The sequence below is a fragment of the Phytophthora sojae genome (genome assembly GCF_000149755.1).
Source record: "Phytophthora sojae unplaced genomic scaffold PHYSOscaffold_5, whole genome shotgun sequence".
Lineage (NCBI taxonomy): Eukaryota > Oomycota > Peronosporomycetes > Peronosporales > Peronosporaceae > Phytophthora > Phytophthora sojae.
The window spans coordinates 4,019,750-4,045,414 of record NW_009258119.1 but is presented as its reverse complement, the minus strand read 5'-3'; the positions used below and the strand labels follow the sequence as shown (position 1 = coordinate 4,045,414).

The window sequence follows — 25,665 nt, the reverse complement described above, 5'->3', positions numbered from 1 at the left end:
GACTCGGCACCATCCCTCATGGTAGTGAACTGCACGGGCGACACAGCCGTGAGTGTGCCATCGCCGCGACTCTCGGGGTTTGCCGCCTTCAAAGAAGGTGGACGGCATTATAGCTCGTCGATCCACTCTGAGCCCTCGCCAGCACTGATTCATCCGATCCCGACATCCATGTCACTTGATCGACGAGATTCCGCTCCAAAGACCCCGTTGACGCCGCTGTCACCTTCGGCCTCACCTTACAAGCGAGCCAACAGCCTCTACGCGAGTCCGGCATCGACTACGACGAAGATCCAGCTAGCTCAGCAGTCCGATCGAGAGGACAGTCGTTCTGGACTAGCTCGACCCAGGTCGTATTCGCAGGTATGGGACTCGTCCGAGACCACGAAGAGGACATCGTCGCGACTGCTGGACGAGTGGAAGCGCAAGGAAATGTGGCAGGACTTGAAGCGCGCCGAAGAGAACGTCGTGACACCAACCAGCAGCAGCAAGCGCGAGAAATCCTCTTCTTCACGTTTGCATCGGTACAAACGTGCAGCTTCAGACGCTCGACTGGATACGTTGCTGCAGACTCTGCAAGCGGAGGTTGCAGCTCCATCACGACGCGAGGAATCCGTGGTGAAGCACAGGAAAGAATCTCGCAAAAGCCCCATGAGACGACGAAACTCGAGCCAAGTTGTGTCGGCGGTCATGAGCCCTGTAAGTGAAAGCGGCGTGGCCACACCGAGACGATCACGACCATCCATTGCGTCGTCGACGTCCAGCACATTCTCGTCTTCGCCGCTCACATTGACCACGGTACCTGTTGTCACCCCGCCTTCGCCTGTTCCTTCGGTCCCCTCCGTACCATTATCCGAGTACGAACAACTGCAGCAGGACAAGCAGATTCTGCTGCAAGAGAAGCAAGCTTTACAGCACGAGAAGCAGACGCTGCGAACAGAGGTGGAAAAGGCTCGAGACGCCTCCGCAGCGGACCAGGAACGTCTTCACCAATTGAACGAGAAGATCCACCTGTTGAACGAGAAGATGGCGCAGCTCAGCGAAAAGCAGCTTCAGCTTGACGCCGTTGAGCGCGAGAACCGAACTCTCAAGGAGGAGACGCAAAAGCACGAGATGCAAGCGCTGAGTTCCAACGAACTGGTCAAAACTCTACGCGATCAGCTCGCGCTTACGAGCAAAAGCGAGGAGCAGCTCAAACTGCAGACCAAGCAGCTCATGGAACAGAACCAAACTCTGCAAGCAGATCTGCTGGAGAAGATCGCCTCGGAGACGAGCAAGTTCCAGAAGATGGCGAAGCTGTCCGCGGAGAATGAATCGCTGGTGGAGGAGCTTGAGCGTAAGGAGAATGCCATCGGTGAGCGAGAGCTTGAGGAGCGGCTACGTATGCGAGGCTTGATCATCCACGGTCTGCTGCGTACGAAATCCCGAGACATGCTTCACTCGGCCTTGTTCCAATGGTCTGGTGCAGCTCGGGGCATCACAACAGCTCGCTCTCGAGCACTGGCGTTGTTGTCAAGTGTCGACAACAGCATATCACTCAAACTGAAGGCCGCAGCTCTCAACAAACTGAAGCGCTTTGTGGTAGTAGACAGCCATGCCGAAGCCACGAACAAGCTCCAGGAAAGTCTTGCCACGGCAAAGCAGGAAGCGAAAGCTCATCGGATTCTGCTTGGCGTGATGCACTTGGACCGCCTCATGGACCACTGCGAGCACCGCCAGGCGGCAAAAACCTTCAGCACTTGGAAGAAAATTCAACGGGAGCACGCAACTTTGACGCGGTCGCTGGAGCTTGGGATGAGCAAACTGCAGCTCGTTCTGCTAGGCCAAGAGAAAACCGCTACGCGCAGAGCCTTGTCAAAGTGGCGATTCGCTACGACGCGTGACAACAATCGTGGCAATCTTGAGCGCGTGCAGCAACTGGAGGGAAGCTTGGCCGAAGCAAAAGAGTGCGTGTTCTCGCTATCAAGAGCGAAGACGAAGCTTGAAGAAAAGCTGCAAGCCTCCCGTGAAGAAGCTCAACGTCTTACAGGGGAGCTAACAGAGAGTGGGTCCGAGCTGCAGCTTGTAAAGCACGGATTCGTGACCACCGTGATTCGCGAGACCGAGCGCGCATGGTTGCGGGCGGTGCTTGTGCAGTGGCGCATTCAGACGCACGTGTCTGCTGTCACGAAGGAGCTCCGGTTGCAAGTTGAGATGGCGGAGCTCAAGGCGGCTGAGCGTGACAAGTACTCCAAGTCGCTCGACGACTACAGTCGCGTTCTGCGCAGTGATCTCGAGCGCTTCCAGTTCTTTTCTCTTGACAAGCGAATCACAGTGGACGTGCTATCGAAGAAGCTGCTTCGCGAAGAAGAGCGATACCGCCACATGGAGGAGCGTCACGTAGCTCTGGAGGAAAAGGCCCACGCGCTCAAGACCCAATTGACTTCGTTTGTCGAGTGGGAAGGGCTGTCGCTGCCGTTCTCCGTGCTCGCATTGTGCAAGGATGTCGCGGTGAACAACCTTCGTGAACTGTTCCAGCTCCACGCAGCGGCTGACAGCGCCGTTGTCAATGACGGCGGAGTCACGAGAGGGGTCGAGGGAGACACTCCGTCGCCTCGACTCGCCATGTCTTCCCTTGTTCGTATCCTGGAGTACTCGACGCTGCTGGAGGAGAAGGTGATTGAACGCGAGGCACTCGCTGAAAGGCTGGCCCGCCACCTCCCACCGTACGCAGTGGAGCGCGGCTTGCTTTTCGCCGACTTCGTTACGGGGCTGAACGAGTTCTTGACGGATCTCTTCGCGTCCAGCAACACCAAACACGAACAACTAAAGCGGTTCTGGTCAAGTCTCCTTTCGCTTCTTGGAGTCTCCCGTGGCGCTGCTGCTGCAGGAACTGCGCCAACCAATGGTCGAGGTGTGAACGGTGCTGGTGAAAATGGTACCGGCTTGATGTTGTGCCCTTCGAGGGCTTCATGGGCTGGTCACCTCAGCGACGACATTCTCCAAAATCAGGAAAAATTGCTCGCCGTACTCGAGCACGAGACCGCAGTCGTAGAGCGCGCTGTCATGGAGAAATCCTCTCTCAAGCACACGTACCCTGCAAGCGAGAATGGAAGCGTTACCCGTAGCGGTAGCTCCACATTCTTGGAATACCAATGCGACCCCCTTCTTCCTCCAGAGCTGGTCAACAGAGCGACCGGATCCCCTACGCACTCAACTGCGTCCGCACCAGCAAACCTCAATCCATCCACCCCAACATCACGTAGCACTGAGCCGAGCGCTGCACCAGCAGGAGGAACTTCAGCGTTCTCGATGGAGGCATACGCGAATTGGCACCTGGCCCCGCAAGTGCGTGATCTCTTCATGGCCTTCCACTCTCCGCTACTCAAACTTGTCGTTCAGTACTCGGATGGACAGCGCACTGCCGCGCTCGGCAACCAATACTGCCTCAACGCGGCTACAGTCTTCCGCATGTTCACTGATCTCAAACTGCACCCAGCATTCTTGTCCCGCGATTTCATTCAGACACATTTCGATCGGTTCCGTGAGTCGAGCGATGCTGGAGGAGGTTTGCTAGCACCACAAGGTTTCACGCTTTTGCTGGGATCCTGCGCTCTTGAGCTTTACGCTCGGTCACTTGCCAGCAGCCAGACCAAACCCGAATTCCTTCTCTCCGCTCGCGAAGTGCTGTTGTCATTCTTCGGCGACTTGGGTTTACTCGCTGAGAGTGAAGTGCCTCCAGCTCCACGGTTATGCTTCGTCGGCATGGACGTCGATACCATTCTCTGGCCGCTCTTCGAGTACTACGCGAAGTCAGCGGATACTGTTGGTGGGGACTCTAACTCAGTAGACAACAGCCGAGTCGGAATGACAGTCGTCACGTTCGAGCGGTTTATGACGGAGATTGCTGGCATGGCAGCGAACGATTCGCGCGCAATCTTTCGTCGAGTAATGCAGGACCTAGCCAAGAAGCAAGATCACGGTCCGGGTGGAGCAAACGAGGATGACCAGCAGTGGCGAATGCGACTAGACGAGTTTTACATCGCCATTTCGTACGTACAGGCCGAGCGAAGTCCAGGGTCTACGTACACGACGCCCGGTGAAGCTATACGCCAGTGGCTGCAGCAAACGCAATAGGAACCAGCGTAGGCCAACATGATGAGTGAGAGAGCGAGCATATAGTATTAGCAAACCCAGTGTATAAGCAATGAAGAAGATAGCTACCCACGATACGAGCCATCATCAGCCGCTGCTTTCTGTCGAAGGACACGTTACCCGAGATCACACCATTTGTCACGATGTTGATGATTTGTCTCCAATAGTTGGTGCCAACTGCACCACCATGACGCGGCTATTCGTCTGGATAGGGGTGCCCACGTTGGAAGGGTCCACTTGGTACTTGAGGCTACGGAACGAGTTCTGCTTTGCACGGCATTGGAATCGAAGCTCGTGCTTGCTAAAAATTGGGCTGTTGGCGACCAAATCCTGAAGCGCTGCAATATCGCGTTGCTGGTCCTCGAGACTGAAGGACGTGATCAGCACCGGTTTGCACGAGGCCAGCACAGCCTGAATAGTAGGGTCCCAACTCTCACGCAGATGCGGGTGTCCAATCCCGGGATTGTACAGCACGAACGCGTCCGGGGTGCCCAGCTTCCTCGTCTCGATCTTGTGATACAACCCGTTGATCAACTGCAGCTCGACGAATTCGTTCTCGTTCGCCCTGGTCGTCGGTGTTTTCTTCCGCGCCGACATCACCGGCACGTGGTCTCCAACGATCTTAATAGCAAACTGCTGTCCAGGATGGAAGAACGACAGCTCGTCCCACAGATACCGAGGCATCGTAGCCTCGGCGCGCGCTCCGATCACATGCAACTCGAACTTTGCCTTCTCCGCCTGCATCAACTCCGGCAGGAACCTGCTGAGAGTCATGACGTACGAGTAGGCCGAGGAAAGCAGCCTCAACGCCCTCTCGTCTCCCAGCCAGCGTTCGTCAGGCTTGTACAGCTTCAAGTAGTCCGTCCACGACGTCAGGTGGTGGTCGCCTCCCCACTCGCTGCTCTCCCGTCGACTCGACTGCAGCACTGCATGAAACAAACCACACCTCGGTCACCAAAAAACTAGTCCGAGCAATCCTACGCCTTCGACAATGTTGCACTACCTTGCGTGAACAATTGCGAGGCTTCGGGCGTGGCGGAATACTCGACGTCTTCCACCATGCTGTCGTACAGCGCCAAGACCTCGGGTTTCGTCTCCTCCAGCGTCTCCGCGCATTCCTAAACGCATACACATATCGTCAGAGGATTATCTCAAGTCTTGTATACAGGGTGAGGCGCCCCCACCTTGGAGCAGGCGAGCGGCAGCCGCGTCTTGCCGCAGTCCGAGCGCCCGGCCAGCACGTCGCCCATGTCGGCGGAGCGCGAGAGCGACAGCGCCGTCTGGTGGCCGCATTGAAGACACGGCAGGCGAGCCACGGCCCCGACGAGCGACTGTGCGCCTGGGACGCTCAGCTTGCGCGCCGAGATGGAGCGCACGGCGCCCAGCGGACGCAGCACGAGCCGCTTGAACATGGGTATCTTGCGGAATGAGGTGTGATTGGACGATATTGTGGAAAGGGGTACAGTGTACCACAAGTGCGTGGCAAAGGACTGACGACTTGTCAGTGACACGAAGCTACTGCCATGGAGTATGGTACGTCTCATTTCTTACGTTAAACGTGCAGGGCTGTCTGTATCCTGCCTGCTGACTCTTGCGGTCATCGTGTCGAATCCCCTATTATACTGGACTTGGAATGGGAAAAATGCTTCGACGTCGCTGCTTGTCGCGGTCGCGCAAAATTGGTTGGGTGTGTGTAGCTTGGCTCAGCTAGTCTTGATTTACATGTCGGCAATGTACTTGAGCGCGACCTCGAACATGGTGAGGAAGTAGCCCACCTCGCCCAACATCAGGGACGGGTGGATCATGGCACCCAGCAGCTCCTTGGTGGCGAGCGGGCGCTTCAATCCGCTCTTCACCACGACGTAAATGTGGATGGGGAGGTAGTCGTCTGCGGTCAGGGCCGAGTTTTCTCGCCACTCGAGGTTCTTCTCTCCGCAGCTCTTGAAAATCTCCAGGGCCGAGCGCAACAACTCCTGGATCTTGTCCATGGGCAGCGTTCGCTCGTCAATCATACTCAGGTGGTGGCACGATAGTCCCCAATCTTCATCAGACTGCAGGTGCTCCGGAATACCGCTGTCTGTCTGTGACCTACACCGCAAGCGCTCGATGTTTTTCACAAGGCGCTGCTCGGCCTCCGTATCCACCGTCGTGCCCACGAGGAAGTTCACCTGCTTCTCTAGTGGTACAAAAATGGTGTCCTCCACTGCGTGGTACACGCAATCGTCCAGCACGGACTGCACGTCAACGCTTTGTTCCAGCAACGAGAGCGTGTCGGCGTACTGCGGATCCAGGTGCTCTGAAATGTACTTTTCGATACTCGTCACCGTGGTACGCAGGTCCTTCACTGCCGCCGCTGCGACCTCGATTCCTTCAAACTTGCTGCACTCGGGGCACACTGCAGTTTCGATCGTGGTCACGCGGTTGCGGAACGCGTGCAAGAAGCGGTAGCACGTGCTACCTTCCACGGTGCCTTCACAGTTGAGGACTCGGAACAAATCGTAGGTCAGCCACTTGGGCTCGATCGGTTCGCCCGTCGTGTCGATCTTCTCCAGCGACGACACAAATTCCGCAGAGCACATCTCGAGCTGCAGCTCCATCAAAATGCTGCGCTGGAGACGCGAGTGCGGGTCTAGAGCTGCCAAGTTTCTCAAAAATACTTCGATCTCGCCCATGCCGCGTGTAATGGCCGAAGCGCTCGCTGGTCGGAACCGCCGACGAGGGAACGGTATGTCCATCAGGAAGCGTAAATAATCCCTCTCGTCGTCATCAGCTGCTGGTGCACGTCGAATCATTCCCCGAACTTTGCGTCGAAGGAAGTAAAAATCACTGAAGCGCTTCTTCGTGATCCAGAACACACGGGTATGCAGGTCCACGACGTGCAGCACGTACTCGGTCACGGCAGGCATGGAGCTCACGGTCTCGGAGCGCACCACGCGCACTGAAAGACCGGGACGCAGTCCAGGGTATTTCCAGTTCGAGTACTCCTTCAGAGTCATGACGCGCGCGCGTTTGTACGCCCTGCCTTTGCTGGGCGAGAAGACCAGCGGCGGCATCGGCGGCAGGATGGCAGAGCCCGTCGCTGACGAAGCTGAGGCGGCTCCGGTCGCAGCAGCGCTGGAGAGGGGTCGTGCTGCGGCAGACGACGACGGCTGTCTGGTCTCGGGGCACGCGGCGGCGTCCGGGTCCATCGGTTGTGTGTTCTTTGGCTGTCTGGCACCGTCTTCTATCCTCCGCAGGCCTGGGATAGCGCTCCGTACAGTCTTCCTGGGCTTAGTCTGTGTACTAGTAGCTGTTGCTGCTGTTGCTGACGAGGAGGAGTCGGCAGTGTCCGAGTCGTACTCGAGCAGGAAACTCGGCTTCCGGTCGCCATGCTGCAATTCATAACGGCATGGTCCGCCCATCAGTCACGTGACCCAACCGACCTCCTTACAGTTACGAATCTGCACAATGTATCCAGTGAAGAGAGTTGCCTACCTTGTGAGCGCCGCGGCTGAGGATGGAGCGCGAAATGTGCTGCAGCAGGCGGCTCTCGTAGTGGGACGACATGCGCATGGCGAGCCTCCACATGACGTGGCCCGCGAGCGTCGAGGGCGCGTGCTCGTCGCCCCCCGCCGCTGCCGCCTCCTTCTTCTGCGCCAGGTCGTGCAGCGAGAACGTGGGGGCCACGGGCGCCAGCGACGGCCGCGGCGGGAGCTTCAGCAGCCGCCGCCAGCCCGCGCCGCTCTCCTCCTCCTCCTCCGTCATGGGCTGCAGCTCGTCGCATTCGATCTCCGTCTCGCTGCTCGCGCGCTGGTCGCGCCGCCCGGCGACGCCGCTCATGCTGCTTTGCCACTGCCGCTGCGCGTCGGGACCTGGGCTGGCTTCCGAGGGCGGTGGCGCGGTTGTCAGCTCGGCTGGGAGGCCTGTCCTGCCGCGCTGCTGGCGATTACGGCTGCCGATACTTTGTGCCTGGTTTCGCCGTCGCTGGCTGAACCGTATAAATTACCTTGCCAAGCGAAAAAGTGGAGTGGCGCACATCAGTGTTAGCACCTGTTTCATTGAATATCCTTTGATTACGCTTTGTTGTTGTTCGAATTTACCGTGTCAAACGACCTGTAATAACGTATAGCTGTCAGACGGGCGGGCAGAGGGAGAGTCCGGCACCAGCAGTTGTCGCAAAAAACGAGCGCACGACGCGTTGGAGCAACACGCACGGGCTTCAGGGAACCTTCAAGCGACCACGGCGCCAGGTCTCTGGCCAGAATCCACTGGCGATTTGGAAGCCGGGGGGCGGACCAACAGTGCCCCCAAGTGTCGGCAACGTGTCGGGCAGTAACAACGCGCCACGCCCGCGCTCGTTAGCCACACATTGCGTTTTCGCCTTTCACGGCGACTTGATGTACGGAAAACGTTTTGCGTCGACACTCGCGCTGCCGGTGTGGATCGCTGATGTATACTGAAGTCAAATGAATCGCGTCTGGCGCAATCGTCCCACTCCCGCGTGGCGGCCTGATTTGCTAGAATTGAGAGGCCACTTTTAGCCAATCGCAGCGAGTTGATAGCGGATCCCGCGCAAGTTGCATTCAACTTCGGCGCCTTCGTGATGAGATCTTGCTTCAGCACCACGCAGAGTCTCTTTCCTACGGGATTTGGCTCCAGGCCCCGATTGAACCTGACGGTGCCAGTGGCTTGGGTGGTGGGAAATCGGTGCCGGGCGCGCCTTCGAGGAGCGTTCAGTCGGCTGAAAGCTGATTTGCACCGATGGCCCTGAGCGCACTACGCATGTAGGATCTCGACAGCGGCGCTTGCTGACGTGCTGCTGCGCAGTGAAGACCCTGATCCACATGTCCGAGACATGAGTGGCGGGAAGTCCGGCTCGAGGTCACGCCGATCCTGGTTCAAGAGCACCGGCATCAGTTTCTCAGGCGTTCGTTCGGTTGTGCCAGTCGCTTCAACTGCAGACTTGGCAATGCCGAGACGCGTCGCACCGGTGAGATTGAATTGGCACGTGAGCGTGAGCTCACGTTGCACTCACTCGGAGTTTCCTTTGAATTCAATGCGAATGCAGTGGTCATGCATGAGCGTCGGACTGCACCAATGCTTAGTTAGCGCCCCCCCCCCCCCCCCCCTCTCCGTTTTCATCAAGGTTGTCATGCAAGTTTGCAGCGTTTGCAGGTTCCAGGAATTCCATTCAGCTCTGAGCGAGCAGATTGCTGAGACTGTACTGTTAGACAATCTCTAAATCAAATCCAAACCACTTCAACATCTCCAACCAATCATCAGCGAGAGTATCCATTCCAACTCCCGACCAATCGCAGCGCGCCACTCGCGATCCGAGTCGCTTCGTGTCGTGGGCGCCCGCACGCATCGCAGCTCATGGTGGAAATCTTGCACGGCGTGGGCTTTGGCGCCAACAAGCGCTCGTGGAGAAGACAAAGATAGTGGGGTTCGCGTCGGAGATGAAGCTCAATTTTGGTGAATCACTGGTGGGTGCACACAATACGAGTCGAAAACAAAGTTTACAAACTTGTGTCAACACGGAATTCGCAGTTGGCGCCAAGGAGGCACAGTCTGCGTCAATTTTTCACTGAATGGACGTATGTGTAGACACTGTTTACACGAAAACCTCACTCGTTTTACGCAGAACAATATATATTGAAGTACTGTATCGTATTGGAATGCGATAACATCAGTTTACAATATACTGCTCTAAGAAGCTCGCTGTTCTCTCCACTCCCACGCTTCATGCTTCAGCGGCTTCATATTTTGCACTTCAGCTGAAAACCCCAGACGTTCACTTGCTTCTCGGTGCAAGAAGTAGTACGGCACCTTTGACTTCTGCATAAGCTGTGCGCGAGGTCTGGCTCGCACTGCCGGTTCGCCAGGGACACCAACGCCGTTCGTAGGTTCCGTCCGCTTCGCGGCTTGTCTGGATTTGCACTGTTGGAACACAAGCTGGCTGATCTTGTTGAAACTACACACTGGACAAGGCGACTCGCTGGCACAGCGCTTGAACTCCCTCGTGAAAGCCAGCTTCGTCGCAAACAGCGGCATGGGCAGTGCGTTCATTCGCTTCTCGAATTCCGGCACGACCTCCTCTTCAAACACACGCTTGGGGAACAGGTGGCCGCATGTAAAAGCCTTCACGTGAGTCTCCAACGGATCGGTCTTTCCGAGGGCCTGCGCTGAATGGGGGCCGATGGAGACAGCACCATGCGACAGATCGTTCTCAACAACGTTATTCTTCACGAGCTCCAGCAGCTTTAGCGTCGGCGACTCGGAGCTGAGGGAGTCCAACGCCTCGGGATTTTCGTAGTCCTTCTCCAAAAAGGACACGCACACTCTAAAGAGGAACTGCCCCGAGAACGGGAGGTGCTGGCATTTGTGCACCCATTCCTTGTCACGGTCGTCGAATCCACGACTAACGTTCCGCCCACTTGTTGTAGACATCGCCGGCCCACCCGATTCAGCCCCCAAAATCGATGCGACAACGTCCGAGAAGAAGATTTGCGCCAACAAAGACGACACGTGTGTGAACACGTCGGGGTCGATGAGAAATACTTCCAGTACTGTGTGCTTCAGGCCATAGTCAAACCACTTAACTAAAATACGCGCAAGAATGGCGGCACGGACTTGCTCCAAAATGACGTCTGAACTGTGGCTCTGCACAACGAGCGAATTCAACAAACCCAATAGCTCCTCGCGCATCTGCTCCTGGAAGTCGGATTCCTCGGACACAGCACTTCCAATCGAGTCACCTGACTGCTGCCGACGGCGAGTGACGCTATCCTCGGACGGTGTCTCCACAGCAGTTGAAGTCGACGAAATTTTTGCGTTATGCGAGTGCAACCGACACTCAAGTGCTTCCACTAGCTCGCCATGGGCCTCATAAATACAGGCTGCAGCTGTCCAATTCTCGTAGTCCACGCACCGAGACACCATAATAGGCGGTCGATACTGGGCTGCCAAGTCCTTCATAAGCATCTCCAGTTTTGCTTGAGAATATTCGTCATCACTACTGGGTTCTTCGCTCACCAATCCGTATCCAGGACTATTTAGTCGGAGTAGTATCGTGAGAAAGAGCTCGACTTGCTCTTCTGGAGTCACTCGTACAAATTCTGACGTGGAAACATCAGCATGCTTCCCTGACAAAGACCCCTCCGTTGCAGTAGTCACTACAGGTTCACTTCTCTCCGGTTGCGTAGGATCAATCTTGGTGGCAAGCTGGTGACACAGCTCGGGTGAAATCGCCGTTAAATTTCGCTCTATCCAGTCTCGATGCTGAAGAATAGCTGGAGTGTACGCCAGCAGAACTTCCGCTTGGACTTCTATGGGGAAGGATCGTAGAATTAAGCGACTGGACGGGGGGGTGAGCGCAGAAGCGTGCCCCGATTCAAGCAATGAGCGCAATATTTTCTCAGACAAAGCGGAGGCCAGGCCCTCGTGAACGATCTTCTCAAGCACTTGCGGCACCTCATCCCGCCGAGTTGCTACAAGGATGGCTTTGTCCACATGCTGCTGGGATAGACAGAGATCCACAATGTCAGTGGTCATGTAATCACTGTTTGTCTCCAAGAACTCCACAAGCCACGCCTCCCGTTCTTCATCGGTCTTTTCCTGCGATGGTAATTCCGACCCCGCGTCAATATCAGACGATGTATCCTTTTGCAGCTGCTGCTGGAGTACCAGCTCCACCAGCAAGAGTGCGACGCGTCTTCTCTCCGATCCATCGTAGAATGAATCTCGTACAGGCTTGGATAGCACATGCTGAGCATAGTCAATGGCACTTTGCACACCACCCATAGCCGTCAGTTGCTCCACTGCACTGGACGGCACCACTCGCGAGACTTCGAACAGATCGCGCACCCATTGAATAAGTTGGGGATCTCCAGGTGTAGTACCGTCGATCACGTTGGTGTACAAGGTATTCGCGACAACCTGACACAGCGATGCCATGTCGATACCAAGTGCGTAGCCGATAGACAAGGCGTCACGAAGTGCGATGGTGCGTGCACACAATGCCTTGAAAAGGGCCAATCGAGACCATTGCGGGCGGCATTCATACACATGGTGCTTTGTCTGCAGGATGTAGATAATCTCAGCCTCACCCGATTGACCACCAACATTACCGCTCGCACGACTTCGACTCGCGTTTCCACGGCTTCGTGCTGTACTCTGCACTACGCGCTCAATCCTCTCATTGCCGTGTAACGAGAGGTAGTGCACAATATGTGCTTTCACGACGTCTTCGTCCATGCCTTGGTTGGAAGGCAGAGAAACCCACGTAGAAATAGTTTCGTTTGACTTTGACATGCGACCTTGGAGTAGCATTAAGTCCGTCGAACAGTAACTCAGGTCAACGTCGACGACTTCTTCTTTGTCCTCTTCAGTACCGGAGCCTTCCGATCCTTCCTGCTGGTCACTACTTCCACTCCTCCCGCTTCCATCTTGCTCCCCAGATTCAGCGAAAGATGACGGCATAAGGTCAGGAACTTCATACTCACCCTTCAGTCTCCAGTGGAAGTTGGAATAGAGGTTGGCCTTCCGCTTCTTGCAGTCGTACAACGCTAATGACGACTCTGAACTCAGTACACCGTTGATAGGATAGAGACACACCTGCGGCGAGTTCTTCTTGATCCGCTGCGGACGGAAGTCCATGTCTTCCAAAAAGTGCTGCGGGAACGTCTTGACGACAAACTTTGGTGCTTTGGCAAAGCTGAACGGGCTGGACGAACCACCTCCAGTGTTGGTCGTCGTAAAGTTTGTTTCGCTGGAAGACGACGATCCACCAGTCGTCGTCACAATCTTCAGCGCCGACGTCGCATTCGTCGACTCGCTTTCATCCTGTTGTGCCTTCCCCTTGCGTGGCGACACTTTGGGTCTCAGCTGGAACTTCTTTTCCAGCACTACGCGGTAGTACCTGACCCCCGTTCCTCCGATCTCCTTCTCCTTCTCGTCAATCTCGTCCGTCTTGGTCTTGACCAGCATAGACGTCCTGCGCTCCTTCCTGAAGTTCTCTTGCAGCAGATCAATACTAACGATGGTTCCTCCATTCACCAGTTCACATCTACACTCTTCCGCGTTCTCCTCCACATTGACAATGGATATCAAACTCTCCGTGCCTCCTACGAGGCAATAATTCTTGCCGTTAAGGGACCTCCACCACCTGACGCACGTGATGCTTCCAATACCCGGCGCGAACTCGAGCGTGCTCATCTGCTCGTCATCCCCAGCCACCTGCGAGTGGTAGCGAGCTCCGTTGAGGCCTCCGTACTCGTTGGTGGCGCGAAGATACGACGCCATCTGCGTCGTCATGGCCGCCTGGTTGACGCTCATGAGCTCGCGCTGGTGCGACGTAGGCTGGTACGACGCGTCCAGCATGGCGCGCCGCTGTTTGGCCACCAGCGTGAGCACCGGCACCAGGTGCAGGCGGTTCTTGCGCTGCGAGAGCGCCGCGAGCCAGTCGCCCTCGGGGCTGAACTCGAGCGCCGAGAGCCGCTCCGCCTTGCCCGCCTTCTGCTGCTTGGGCGTGGAGCACACGGGGAACCGCCAGAACCGCGTGCGCTGGTCCTCCTCGACCGTGCGGACCAGCAGGAAGTTGGTCTTGGCGTCGGCGGGTCCCGCGGTTACCGTGTCGCCCGCGCCCTTGGAGGAGACGACGGGCCGCGGGAACTCCTCGGCCACGGCCAGCGCCAGCAGCTGCTTCTTCTCCAGCGTGTGCACGGCCATGGCCGCGATATGGAGCGCCGGCACGGCGCCCTTGGCATCCGCGGGCGCCGCCGGGAAGCCGAAGATGCGGCGGATCTGGAACAGGTTGCTGCCGTCGTGCGCCATGCTCAGCTCTTCAAGGGAGATCGGGAGAGTGATTGTCAAAGGATATCTACCCGGACAACTACCGAAGTTACTCGAGTAAGTTTACTTACGTCAGCAAAGTATTGGCCAAAATGCCAACATGTCGCGTAAAGGTTAACTTAGTCGAGAGGTTCGGCACTGCGCCAGTCGTCCATCACCCAGTACGTGCGTGTCATTGTTCAAGTTGCTGGAGACCATGAGCAGCAGCGCCCCGACGACCGACTCGAGCGTGCCCCAGGTGGCGCAGGACGCCGTGCTGGTGCGCTCCGAGGACCTGGAGGGCAAGAGCGCGCACGTGCGCGGCTACGACTTCAACGAGGGCGTGGACTATGAGAAGCTCATGCAGAGCTACGTGACCATGGGCTACCAGGGCACGAACCTGGGCGAGGCCATCGAGGAGATCAAGCGCATGCGCAAGTGGCGCCTGAGCGACGACCCCGTGTCCCCGGACGAGCACGACGAGGAGCGCAAGGACCCGGCCTACCGCGCCACGGTCAAGACCAAGATCTTCCTGGGCTACACGTCCAACCTCATCTCGAGCGGCCTGCGCGAGTCGCTGCGCTTCCTGGCGCAGCACAAGATGGTGGACGTCATCGTGTCGTCGGCGGGCGGCATCGAGGAGGACTTCATCAAGTGTCTGGCCCCCACGTACATCGGCGACTTTGCGCTCAAGGGCGAGAACCTGCGCCGTCGCGGCATCAACCGCATCGGCAACTTGCTCGTGCCCAACGACAACTACTGCAAGTTCGAGGACTGGATGGACCCCATCCTGGACAAGATGCTCGAGGAGCAGAAGACGCAGGGCACGATCTGGTCCCCGTCCACGATCATCCACCGCCTGGGCAAGGAGATCAACAACGAGGAGTCGGTCTACTACTGGGCCTACAAGAACAACATCCCGGTCTTCTGCCCGTCGCTGACCGACGGCTCCATTGGTGACATGATCTACTTCCACTCGTACCGCAACGAGGGCCTCATCGTGGACATTGCCAGCGACATTCGTCGTATGAACGACCACACCATCCGTGCCCCCGGCAAGACCGGCGTCATTATCCTTGGCGGCGGCATGGTGAAGCACCACATCCTGAACGCCAACCTCATGCGCAACGGCGCCGACTTCGGCGTGTTCGTGAACACGGGCCAGGAGTTCGATGGCAGCGACGCAGGCGCGCGTCCCGATGAAGCCATTTCGTGGGGCAAGCTGCGCTTGGACTCGAAGCCGGTCAAGCTTTACGCCGACGCGACGCTCGTGTTCCCGCTCATCGTGGCGGAGACGTTCGCCAAGGAGTTCCACGCTGAAAAGAAGGAAGAGGAGGAATCAGCAAAACCAAACAAGAGGGAAGCGAGCTGAGCGGAGCTGCTGACCTGATAGTGAAGGGCGCGCCGCGCACCACCACGTTGTACTCTTTATCTACCAGAACAACTTCGGATAGATTTCCTTGTATTCTCCATACAGTTTTTATCATCTGAACGAACGAGCACCTATGTCTTGACAAGTGACTGACCATTGCCGTTGCGGATGTCGATTGCGGGTCGTTGAGCAGCAGTAGGAGAAACTGGGCCGTTGGGGAACACCGCCTTGCGAGGCACGCAAAGCAGCTCCTGCTCCAGGTCGCCGTAGAAGAGTTCTTGGAGGACGTTGAACACCGTGTTCTCCATGACACCCGAGATGATCGCCTGGCAATCTTCATTCTGCCGAGCTTTGTGGTACAGCGCTTCGGGAGACTGAATAGCCTTAGCTCCTTCCGAAGTTCTTGCGTTATCAAGTGCTCGATCAGAGCGCGGCAGCGGCTTGAGTTGGTCTTCGAGGGCCTCTTGAATGGCGCTAGATGTCAGCACCTCCATCACCAGAGTCTCCATCACGTCGTACAGGACGTCACGGCATTTTGCAGAGGCAGATTCGTCTCCGATGACGGAAGCTGTGGCAGTACCGGGCTTGGCGACTGAAGATCTGCCGCTCTCGATGCGTCCTCTGCTGTTAGGCTGCGTCGAGGACGAAGCTATGCTTCTACCCGTCCTGGCTGGTGTGCTTGTGTCTCTTGTGCTAGGCAACGCCGGCGTTTTCACGTCTCGAACTGACGGTGCGGGTACTGGAAGGACACGCGGGATCTGCTTTGTTGTCGTAAGTGGCAGCTTCTTGAGCGCTTCACGTGGATAAATCCTCTCCATCACTTCAAGCGGCAGAACATGCGCGTATATCCGCACGAATAGCGGTGTCGGCTCCATGGCAGCCAGCATCTCCAGTTGACGGCTGTCACTACTTGACATTGGGCCACTCCGTTCTGGTGACCCCCTTCGTGTCGATTGCGATGGTGCTTTGCGTGAAGTACCTTGGCTGCGCTGGGCAATTGGTGAAGGTGATTGTGTATCAGGAGACTCATTGCTGCCCAATGCCGACATCTTCGTTGCGGGGATGCTGCGCTTATCAGCTACCGCCTCTTGTGTTGCTATCGATCGGTTGATAACGGAAGTTCGAGGACCAGAGATCTTGCTGTCGTTGTTCCCTCGATAATTCGATGAGTTCCCACTCGATGGATGTCCCTTCAAGCGAGTCGGGCTGTTGGTAGCAGCGTTGTTGCTGCTGCCATCCTTGCGATCATCTCTATAGGTGATCATACAAGCCACGTCATGGTTCACCACAAACGCATCACCTCCGGTGTGAACGCTGACGCGAATAAGCGCTTTCTCTCCTGGACCAAGCACACCACGCTTAGGCGAGAAGGCAATCGTTTCATTCGCGACGAGGGGGTGCATACTATCCCACTCAAACACAAAACTACGGGACGACGCCAATGCAGGATCTCCAGGAACGAGATTTTGCAACACCAAAAGCTGGTTAGCCTCCGAGTGCATCGCAATGTGACCAAAGTCAATGCAGTCCGATACGAAGCATGCTGGGAGGTCAGGGATGCTCACAACCTGCTTTTTCGGCGGAGCCGTGGATGCCCTCAGCTCGTCTTTCATCTGTTGCAGAGTCCACTGCTTCGGATGGTACCCCGTGGCCACAACCGTAATCTCCACTATCTCCTTGTATCCTTTACCCATCAGGCCTTGTGCTTTCAGAAGTAGAGGAACCTCGATAATGCCCACCTTAATCGGATTAAACTCAATGTCGAGGAAAATCGAGTTCTTCGCAGGGATAATCTCAGAGCTGCTACCACACGCAAGCACACGGTAGCCATAGTTGGCAGCGTTCACTTGCTTAAACGACATGCTTCCAACATCCAAACGCAGGGCACTATCACCGCGGTTAAACACTTCGATTTGCTGGACTGGTGGACGGCCCATTTGAAGATTAGTCGATGTCTCGTGTTGATCACTGTAAAAATTGTCGTTGTCTTCGCCTGAACTTGTATGTCGGGCCAAAGCAGGTGGTGGCAGGAACCCACGCCGGAACTCACCGATAGTCACAGGAGAGAGGTGAAAGATATGCGTCGGAAGGAAAAGCTTGGGGTCTTTGTGAGTGAGCGTCCTCCCCTGTAAATCCAACACCACTTTCTTGCCTCTGTCCACTTCTAAGTACAGCGGGAGGTCGTGCTCGCCATCGTAAGCCTCCGATGTGTATGAGTACGATAACGTGAGGAGGATACTCTGGTGCGGGAGTAACGTCGCTCGGCGAGGTGAAATACCAAACACTTTGCTGTCGATGATGGCGTTCAGACGCACCTCTTCCGCCGATGGCGCGCCGGTCTCCGCCCAGTGCTCGATCTCTACGTTCCCCTCTTTGGGGTAGCGCAGGTGATACTGCACAACGAGACTTCCGGGGTTACGCAGCTTCAAAAAGACCCTTTCGGTTCGGCTACCCAACGGAGCTGGAGAAAAGGGTATCACAAAGCGTTTGAGAGAGAATTCTTCTCCGAGATCATCGGACTCTGGAGTGCTTGAGTCCATAGCCGCTGTACTGCGGCCCATTCTCTCCTCCTCTTTAGTTAAAGGTGCCGCTAGGTACTCGTTGAGCTCGTTGCATTGGAATTGGTGCCACGCGAGTTGCGTGGATAGTCCAGGCACACGTAAATCCTGGATCTCGACGGTTGGGAAGGAGGCCTCAGCTTGAATAACGCACGTAGCTTGCTTGTGCTGGAACCCCCAAGTGTCGTACGGGGACGACGTTGGGCCATTGCCAATAGAGCACGAAACCTCGAAGGTAAATATCCCCGCTGATGTAGGAAAGAATGTTGCTGTAATCTTCTTCCGGGACTGCGCTGGGATGCATCCTTGGGCTTGTGAGAAGACCAGCTTACCAGCGGGTGACATCGGATTTTCATCCTCTGTATTGTCGTCTTCCTCGTTTTCCCCACTTTGGTGGCCTACGCTTCTATGGGTTTTCGAGATCAGTGTTTGCTCCAGTGAGTACATGAGGTCGCAGTCTGCAGTATTCTCGATGAAGAACGACTGCTTGGCATTGGAGTTGACGAGAATCGTCTCAAACTTGAGTACCTCCGGTTGGAATAGGATTGCGCCCGTAGTACCCTTGGTTTGCACTCGAACAGTGAGCTCCTGCAAAACTGGAATCTTTGATCTGGTACTTTTCTGCTGGTCCAACGGCATACTGATCGACTTCACGGCAACCAAAAAGCGACCAGCATACTCGCGGATGTCGTCAGGCGTGAAAGAGCACTCGATCGACGCAGTCTCTCTGCCGTTGAGGCGGCCAAGCTTAGGCTTGACTCGAAAGACGTTGTGATACTTTGCAGGCAGCTCCCAGCGGTACACAAGAGGAACTCGAGAAGTATTGATCAACTCGACGTGCCTCACAGACAGGAGGCCGACGGCGGTTGGCTTCACATATACTTTGGCCTCCGATGGTAAGAGTTGACCAGCTTCAATGTCCTGGAAGCTCAGCTGTGGTAGAGCGCAAATGGCCGAGAGCTCGATAACCTCTGGTTTCGCCCGCGCATTGTTGACTATACATTGCAGAAAATGCGAGTACTTCCGCACGTTGCGCGGAGTGAACCGAATTGCAACCAGGTGAAAGGATTTCGCCTCGATGTAGCCGCAACTTGGTTTACACGAAAACACTTCAGCTGGGTCTTCCACAAAGGCGAATAGTGCCGGCGTGTCACTAGCGTTCTCAATCATAATTGTTTGGAAGACACTGTCTCCAAGGTAGCATGGTGGGAAGTTCACCTTGTTCTTCATCAACCGGAAGCTGATCTTTGGGAGAAACTGTTCTGTCGGAGAGGCAAACGTGTTACCGCAGGTTTTAGCCACCATGCACCACGGAGGAGTAAACGTGTCCACATTTACGAGTCGAAACGTGCGGTTCGACTTGAATGACGCAAATGCCTCCAGCTCGGCAAAATAGTACGAGTTGACTCGGGATGGCTGGAATGCTACACGGAACTCTGCAGTGGCCCCCGCAGCGATGTCACTGCTAGATGGGAAGACCTGAAACACCGATTGATCATCGTTCGTCTCTGTTGGCCCTGGCGCCACAGCCACTCGCCACGAACAAGTCACCTTACTGTGTGTGTTGTTCGTTACAAGCAGCAGCTTCTTAGACGGGAATTGAACGATACCACAACTGCCGAAGTCGAGCAGCGCACCAACCACAACCACCGGGTTGGCCTTATCCTCGATACTGATGAAATATTCACTGCAGACGTCGACTTCAGCTAACGAAGCTTCGCCGCTTCTCGTGAGGATTCTACTGGGTGGAGGAAGCTCCGATACGGACGACGCATCATCACCGGCAGCTGATAACTCTTCAGCCTTTGCCAGCTGCAGTGCACCCTTAAGAAATAGCGCGTCGCCGTTCTCTTCGTGGTACGTTTCCAGTTGATCAGGTGAGAGGCGACCAAGACCAGCTGCAACACGGAGGCGATACGCGTCAATGTGGGCTTGCTGGAATGGCGACGGGCGTGTTTTCTCATCATATCCGGTCCCCAGAACGTCCACATATCGAGTACTTTGGTTGTGCACTAGCAGAAAAAATCGTCGGTAAAAGTTACCGGAATGAGGCGGCGAAAATGAAATCGTGACGTTCAGGTCCAAAAACGGCGGGATCTTCCCAGTCACTCGGTCAAACCGGAAGACACCCTCAGCTTGAGCGTCGAAGTGAAAAAAGATCTCCATGGGCGACTCATTTCGCAGAGTAATTGCCCTTGAAACTACATTTCCACCCACAGGCACATCTTGAAAATTTACCGACCGCGTAGGCACGAAATTCGACTCCAGATTCTTTCGCCAAATGCTGAGCTTGGGCCCAATCGCTCGCCCTTTGCAGGTGACACGGACTCGGTTCCCACCAGGCGTGAAAATGTCAAAGTGGTCGCATGTGAATGTGCCAGCGCTCAGCGGGGTATAGCGCACCTTTATAGCCACTGTTGATTCGGCCTCTACAACCCCGCTAAGCGGCGAGAAAAAGAAGCGAGGGTCGTGATCACTCTCCACGTTCTCGATAGTAAAACTAGCGCGCACAAGCGAGCGATTCCTCAAAATGAACTCCTTCTCCGTCGGAGCACGGCTCGTGTTAGGTGCACCCACCAGCACTTCACCAAAATTGAGCTCCGTCTCCGAGGCTGACAGATGCGTGAACTTGCTGATCCCGCTGATCTTCATCATATCCACGAGCGCCTGAGCTGGTGCGAACGACTCCTTGCTATCTGGCTGAAAGTACCAGCAAACAGAGAAACCTTAGTAGAAACATTCCTCATTCCTAGAGAAAACCTTAGTAGAAACATTCCTCATTCCTAGCCTCCTCCTCGTACCTTCACCGTGCAGGCTGTAGTCGTGACGTACACGGATGCGCTAGTAGGACAGAAGCTCGCGGTGAGCTCGATACTGGCCCCTGCCTTGACCCTCCCAGACTGAGGGCGAACCGCGAACGGGCTGCCATGCTCCCCCGCGGCTGGCACTTTCCAGTCGAACAAGGCGTCGATCTGCCCGCAGTTGTGCAGCGTAAAGCTCTGCAGCGTCGTCTCCTTGGTCGGACAGAAGCCAAAGTCGATGCCGTGCGGGATCTCAACCTTGAGCGCGGCGATACGCGCGATGACGGGCACCCGGAAGTGTCCGGAGACAGCCGCGACTCCGCCCTCGATCACGTGAACGTGGAAGCCCACGAAGTCGTCGTACTCCTCGAGTTTAACTGGGCGGAACGCCACCTCCAGCGCCGTGAGCATGCCCGGGCTCAGGGTCATGATGGTGGGGAAGTTCATGCTGAAGTACTTGGTGCGCGGCAGCTCGTACTTGAACTTGATGGTGCGTTGTGACACATTGCGCACCGTGAGTTGGTGCACGTGCTCGCCGCCTGGCGCCCACGACCCGGCCTCAAAGCGGATGGCATCCCCGCAGTCCAGGCCGTACCGGCGACGCTGTTCCACGCGGTCCAACACGGGCCGCGGCTCTGCCTTCTCCATGGAGTTCAAGCGCTGTTGTGAATGCGACCGCTCATGATCCGGCGGATCTCAGGTGGCCGGAATATGGATACACTGTCCCTCGTGAATCGTCATTGCAAGCGAGACCCATGAAGCGTTGGAGCGGAGAGAGCAACGAGCGCCGTGGAGACCCATGAAGCGTTGGAGCGGAGAGAGCAACGAGCGCCAAGAGTGCAAAGGTTCATGATACATCGTGTTGTGCTTTAATTGACGTCTTAAGTTAATGTGCGTCTGTGCATGTACACAGCAAAACTGGAGAAGGGGACGCGGCTGGCTGAGGTCAGAGTCGCTTATCTTTTGCGCTTCTTGCCACGCTTCGCACGGATGTCGGCGTTACGCTTGTCGCTCTTCATACGCGGGTCGACCAGCTTCACCTTGCCCTTGCCAGCCTTCTTGCCACCAGCGGTCTTGGTTCCGCCGCGCGTCGACACGACGTAAACCTTGCTCTCCTTCCGGAGCTTGGCACCCTTCATGGCACGGTCGATTGCCTTGAGTTTCTCGCGCGTCGACATGTCGGGCAGGTTGGCAATGTCGGTAGCCTTCTTCTTCGCAGCCTTCAACTTCTTCATCTGCAGTCGCTGCTTGCGGCCACGAGCCTCGCCCACCTTCTTCACAGGCTTCGTGGCCATCTCCATGAAGCGCTCCTTCATCTGAGCCAAGACGTTCTTGGGAATGGGAATCTGCGGGCGGTAGTGTTTCTCCTCGTCGTCTGCGAACCAGTCCGGAAGAGCTTCCGAGTCGTTCCACGCGTAGCGGTTGTAGCTGGCATCAATCAGGTCCTTCGCCTTCGACTTCTGCACCATCATGCTGGCCAGAGCGAGAGTCTTGGCACGGTCTTCAGCGTCGTACTCTTCGTGGTCCGAGTCGTACTTGCGGTCGTCCATGACGGGCAGAGCGTTCTCATCAGGCTCCTCACCAGCAGCCACAACCTCGAACTTGTCCGAGGAACCGTGATCGCCCTTGAGAGCAGCGCCCATACCCGAGCGAATCAGGGACTTCTTCTCAGCATTGGCCTCGTCATCGCTCTCTTCGTCAGCTTCAGCCGCCATAGCAGCTTCCTCATCCGAATCAGCGGGCGCAGCAATGTCGAACTCAGTGCCAAACTCCAGCTCGTACTCCTTCTCCTCCTTCTTGAGCTTCTTAGCAGCACGGCGCTCCTTGCGCTCCATAGCAGCCTTGCGCTTGGCGTGGCGGATCTCCTTGTCGGTCTTCGGCATCTCGGGCAGAGTCAGGTCTTCCTTGTCGTCGATGCCGTCGAACAGCTTGTTGTCCGAGAACCAGCGAGACACTGCAGCGCTTGCCTTCTCGGGGACCTTCAGCGACACGTTTAAGTCTCCTTCATCGTCGTCACTCTCATCGGAACTCTGTAAAAATGATGTCAAAAGTTAGATCGAGGTTCATGATGAGCAGGTAAACGCACGAGTGTGGCATTTCGGATGCACAAAGGACTACGTCTCCGTAGTACCCCGAAGGGTCTAGAGACGCGGTCAGACATGATGGCAATCCATGTTGCTATCCCCCATTTTTGACAACTGAACAAAGGTACTGAACGACCCGGAACAGATAACACGGATGGGGGAGCCACACGCGCACACAGCAACATCCAAGTGGTACATACCTCGTCGGGGTTGATCATCTGCTTGTACTGCTTCATGTCGCCGTCGAACATCTCGCTGTCCTGAACCAGAGCCTCGCCGGCGAGAGCACGCTTCGCGACCTTGGTGCGCTTTACAGCCTTGCGGGTTTTGACGTCATCACCGCGACGAGTGAGGAACTGCTCGTACGCCTTCTCCATCGAAGCCTCAAGAAGCTCGTCGTATTCGGCATCACTGTCCTCAAGACCAGCGTCCTGGTCTTCCTCGTCCGAAGTCTCAAATTGAAGCTCCTCGTCGTCGGAAGAGTCGGCACCGACGTTGTCGAGGTCGTCCACCTTGTCCTTGGACATCTTCAAGTCCTTCAGGCTGAAAGCCGACTCAGCTTCGGTAACGTCGATGCCCTCAGCGTCCATGCCGAGTGCAGCACGAATCCGGAGCTTCTGCTTGCGTTCACGCTCCTGTAAAGTTCAAAGAATCACAACAGTTAGCTCGAAGCTCAACGACACTTTCAAATGGATATGCATCACATGCAGTGCACTTGGAATGTCTGAACACAAGAACGGTTGAGAGTTTTATGGTTCGGAAAACCTCAACAGCTGAAGGCTGCAAGTTAGTGTAGGCGGCTTCAATAGCCGGTCTGTTCAAGGACCAATCCGACCAAATGGAATTGGAAGGGGCTTTGGATTCCCGCCAAATAAATAAATACATACAAGCATACAAGCCCAACTGAGTATGTCCAGCCCAAATCGACCGTCATTCGCACTGAGCAGCGAAGATAGGATAGGGAGCCGGGACTTTCATATGGGCGCTTAACGGGAGTCGGGAGGGTTAATCCGCAACATGTCAAACGAGAAGATATGACAAGGACTACTGGGATGCGCCCACGTGCACTCAACATGCAATATACACACATACAGCAATCGACACACGCTTACCTTTTTCTTCTCGCGCTTTTTCTTGGCCTGCACGGTGGCGCGCAGCTGAGACAGCTCTTCGCGAACGAGAGCGTCCTTCTCTTTCTCTGTGAGCTCACGCTCGGGCTCCTTCGACTCCTCCTTCGGCTTTTCTCCCTCATCATCATCTTCGGGCTTTTCAGCCTTCAGCAGCTCCTTCTTGTACTTCAGCATACGGGTACGCCACTTCAGCAGGTTCTTGAAGTCGGCCTTCCCAAGCACCTGTAAACACATCCAGTCAAAGTTAGCCACTTGATCGAAGTCATAGATATAAATGTGATATCAGTGACGGCTTCGGCTGAGAGAAGAATCAGACTGCACAAGGGCAGTTGACAGCAACGCCACACACTGGCTTCCGGTGGGTTTTCCCGAAATTAATCAGGCGCCGGAACAACAGTGGGGCTCAGACAATATTCAGCTTTGAAATCTTCATTTCCTTCTCTCCAGCCGAGTTTTGTCACCGGCACAATATCATCCAAACATCCACCGGTACATACCTTGAGGTCGCTCAAGCACGTCACAATCTCATCGCTCGTGTCCTTGTGGTCACGGTACACGTCGTCCTCGGGTAAGAACTTGATCTTGGTCGTGTCGGTCAGTAATCGGATCGGATCGTGCGCGTCGATGAATTGCGTCACGCTGCACTCGTTGGTTAGGGTCATGCCCAGAGCCTCATCGTAACCTGAAGATCAACCATCATAACCACAGTTAATATCTTTGCTTTTGGATCACCGTGGATGATATACACAGCATGCAGAGTAGAAATGTCATAGATCATCGCCCCAAACTGCAAGCAAAGAGCAGCTTCCCCCTCCCGAAAGATGGTTGGCAGCATGTGCAGGCACTGGAAACGCTTGATATTGCTCTTGGCTACAAGTAGCGCTAGTGACCAATGGGGACAGGCCACTAGAGACTCTAGAGAATGCAGCCGATACATGCAGAAAATATACAGATAAATAGACAGCAACATACCTTCACGGTGGCGCTTGCGGTCGCCGAACTTGGGGTGGAAGATCGTGATGGTCTTTTCCTGCGCGTCCACCTGGTCGAAGACGTACTTGGGGTCGAACAGCTTGGGGTCGATCGAGTGCGGGGCCAGGAACTGCTCGCACACGACGAAGATCTCGGCCGACTCGTTACGCGACGACAGCGGCTTGGTGGCGCTCACCTTCTTGAACAGCTGCTTGAAGACCCAGAGCAGCGCGTTGTAGTCCTGCGAGCGGAAGACCTTAGACACGAAGGTGCCGCCGCGGCCCATGACGTCCACCGCCAGCTTGAGCGCCACCAGGGCCAGCTCGTTCTGCACGTACGCGTCCTTGGAGTACTCGGCGCCGACGTTGGGCGCACCGTCGCAGAGCACCACGTCGGCCTGCCAGCTCTGCATCTCCTGCTTGATGATCTGCCGGCAGCGCGTGGTCGTGATGTCGCACTGGAACGTCTTGACGCCGCGGATGGGGCGGATGGGCAGCAGGTCGATGCCCAGGATGATGCTCGAGGCCGGCATGTACTTGGCCGCCACCTGGCACCAGCCGCCGGGCGCGGCACACAGGTCGATGCACACCTTGGCCGTGGACAGGAAGTCATACTTCTTGTTCAGCTGGATGAGCTTGAAGGCCGAGCGCGCGCGGTAGCCCTGCTGCCTGGCCAGGTTGTAGTACTTGTCCTTGTCATGCTTTTTGCGCTTCACCATGGCGTCTAGTGCGCAGAGCGGCGCCGATTCGCGAATGACTGGGCTTCCTGGCTCGCGGCTGGCGGGCTAATGCACGCCAACCAACGAGC

At 56.0% G+C, this 25,665-nt stretch overlaps 8 protein-coding genes across 8 annotated transcripts; 3 read left to right on the top strand and 5 right to left on the bottom strand.

Moving 5' to 3' along the window:
* Nucleotides 1–1,110: 1,110 nt before the first annotated feature.
* PHYSODRAFT_381789 (hypothetical protein) lies at nt 1,111–1,509 on the top strand (the record flags this gene model as incomplete). The annotated part of the gene is made up of 1 exon (XM_009531054.1): nt 1,111–1,509. A coding segment is annotated over one exon (399 nt), but the record flags the coding sequence as incomplete, so codon positions are not given.
* A 165-nt stretch (nt 1,510–1,674) lies between these two features.
* Nucleotides 1,675–4,113, top strand: PHYSODRAFT_510265 (hypothetical protein; the record flags this gene model as incomplete). The annotated part of the gene is made up of 1 exon (XM_009531053.1): nt 1,675–4,113. The coding sequence occupies one exon, from the start codon at nt 1,675–1,677 to the stop codon at nt 4,111–4,113; it is 2,439 nt and encodes an 812-aa protein (XP_009529348.1).
* A 156-nt stretch (nt 4,114–4,269) lies between these two features.
* On the bottom strand, nt 4,270–5,543 carry PHYSODRAFT_333830 (hypothetical protein; the record flags this gene model as incomplete). The annotated part of the gene is made up of 3 exons (XM_009531052.1): nt 4,270–5,057; nt 5,135–5,249; nt 5,316–5,543. The coding sequence occupies 3 exons, from the start codon at nt 5,541–5,543 to the stop codon at nt 4,270–4,272; spliced, it is 1,131 nt and encodes a 376-aa protein (XP_009529347.1).
* A 113-nt stretch (nt 5,544–5,656) lies between these two features.
* Nucleotides 5,657–7,950, bottom strand: PHYSODRAFT_351564 (hypothetical protein; the record flags this gene model as incomplete). Its single annotated transcript, XM_009531051.1, has 3 exons — nt 5,657–7,406; nt 7,437–7,502; nt 7,606–7,950. 3 exons carry the CDS (start codon nt 7,948–7,950, stop codon nt 5,850–5,852), a joined length of 1,968 nt encoding a protein of 655 aa, XP_009529346.1. The 3' UTR covers nt 5,657–5,849.
* A 1,869-nt stretch (nt 7,951–9,819) lies between these two features.
* Nucleotides 9,820–13,944, bottom strand: PHYSODRAFT_260698 (hypothetical protein; the record flags this gene model as incomplete). Its single annotated transcript, XM_009531050.1, has 2 exons — nt 9,820–11,161; nt 11,534–13,944. 2 exons carry the CDS (start codon nt 13,942–13,944, stop codon nt 9,820–9,822), a joined length of 3,753 nt encoding a protein of 1,250 aa, XP_009529345.1.
* Nucleotides 13,945–14,158: 214 nt separating this feature from the next.
* PHYSODRAFT_509984 (hypothetical protein) lies at nt 14,159–15,313 on the top strand (the record flags this gene model as incomplete). Its single annotated transcript, XM_009531049.1, has 1 exon — nt 14,159–15,313. One exon carries the CDS (start codon nt 14,159–14,161, stop codon nt 15,311–15,313), a length of 1,155 nt encoding a protein of 384 aa, XP_009529344.1.
* Nucleotides 15,314–15,444: 131 nt separating this feature from the next.
* Nucleotides 15,445–21,320, bottom strand: PHYSODRAFT_333826 (hypothetical protein; the record flags this gene model as incomplete). The annotated part of the gene is made up of 2 exons (XM_009531048.1): nt 15,445–20,571; nt 20,673–21,320. The coding sequence occupies 2 exons, from the start codon at nt 21,318–21,320 to the stop codon at nt 15,445–15,447; spliced, it is 5,775 nt and encodes a 1,924-aa protein (XP_009529343.1).
* Nucleotides 21,321–21,628: 308 nt separating this feature from the next.
* Nucleotides 21,629–25,576, bottom strand: PHYSODRAFT_561340 (hypothetical protein; the record flags this gene model as incomplete). The annotated part of the gene is made up of 5 exons (XM_009531047.1): nt 21,629–22,702; nt 22,957–23,391; nt 23,869–24,108; nt 24,384–24,568; nt 24,859–25,576. The coding sequence occupies 5 exons, from the start codon at nt 25,574–25,576 to the stop codon at nt 21,629–21,631; spliced, it is 2,652 nt and encodes an 883-aa protein (XP_009529342.1).
* Between the last annotated feature and the right edge of the window lie 89 nt (nt 25,577–25,665).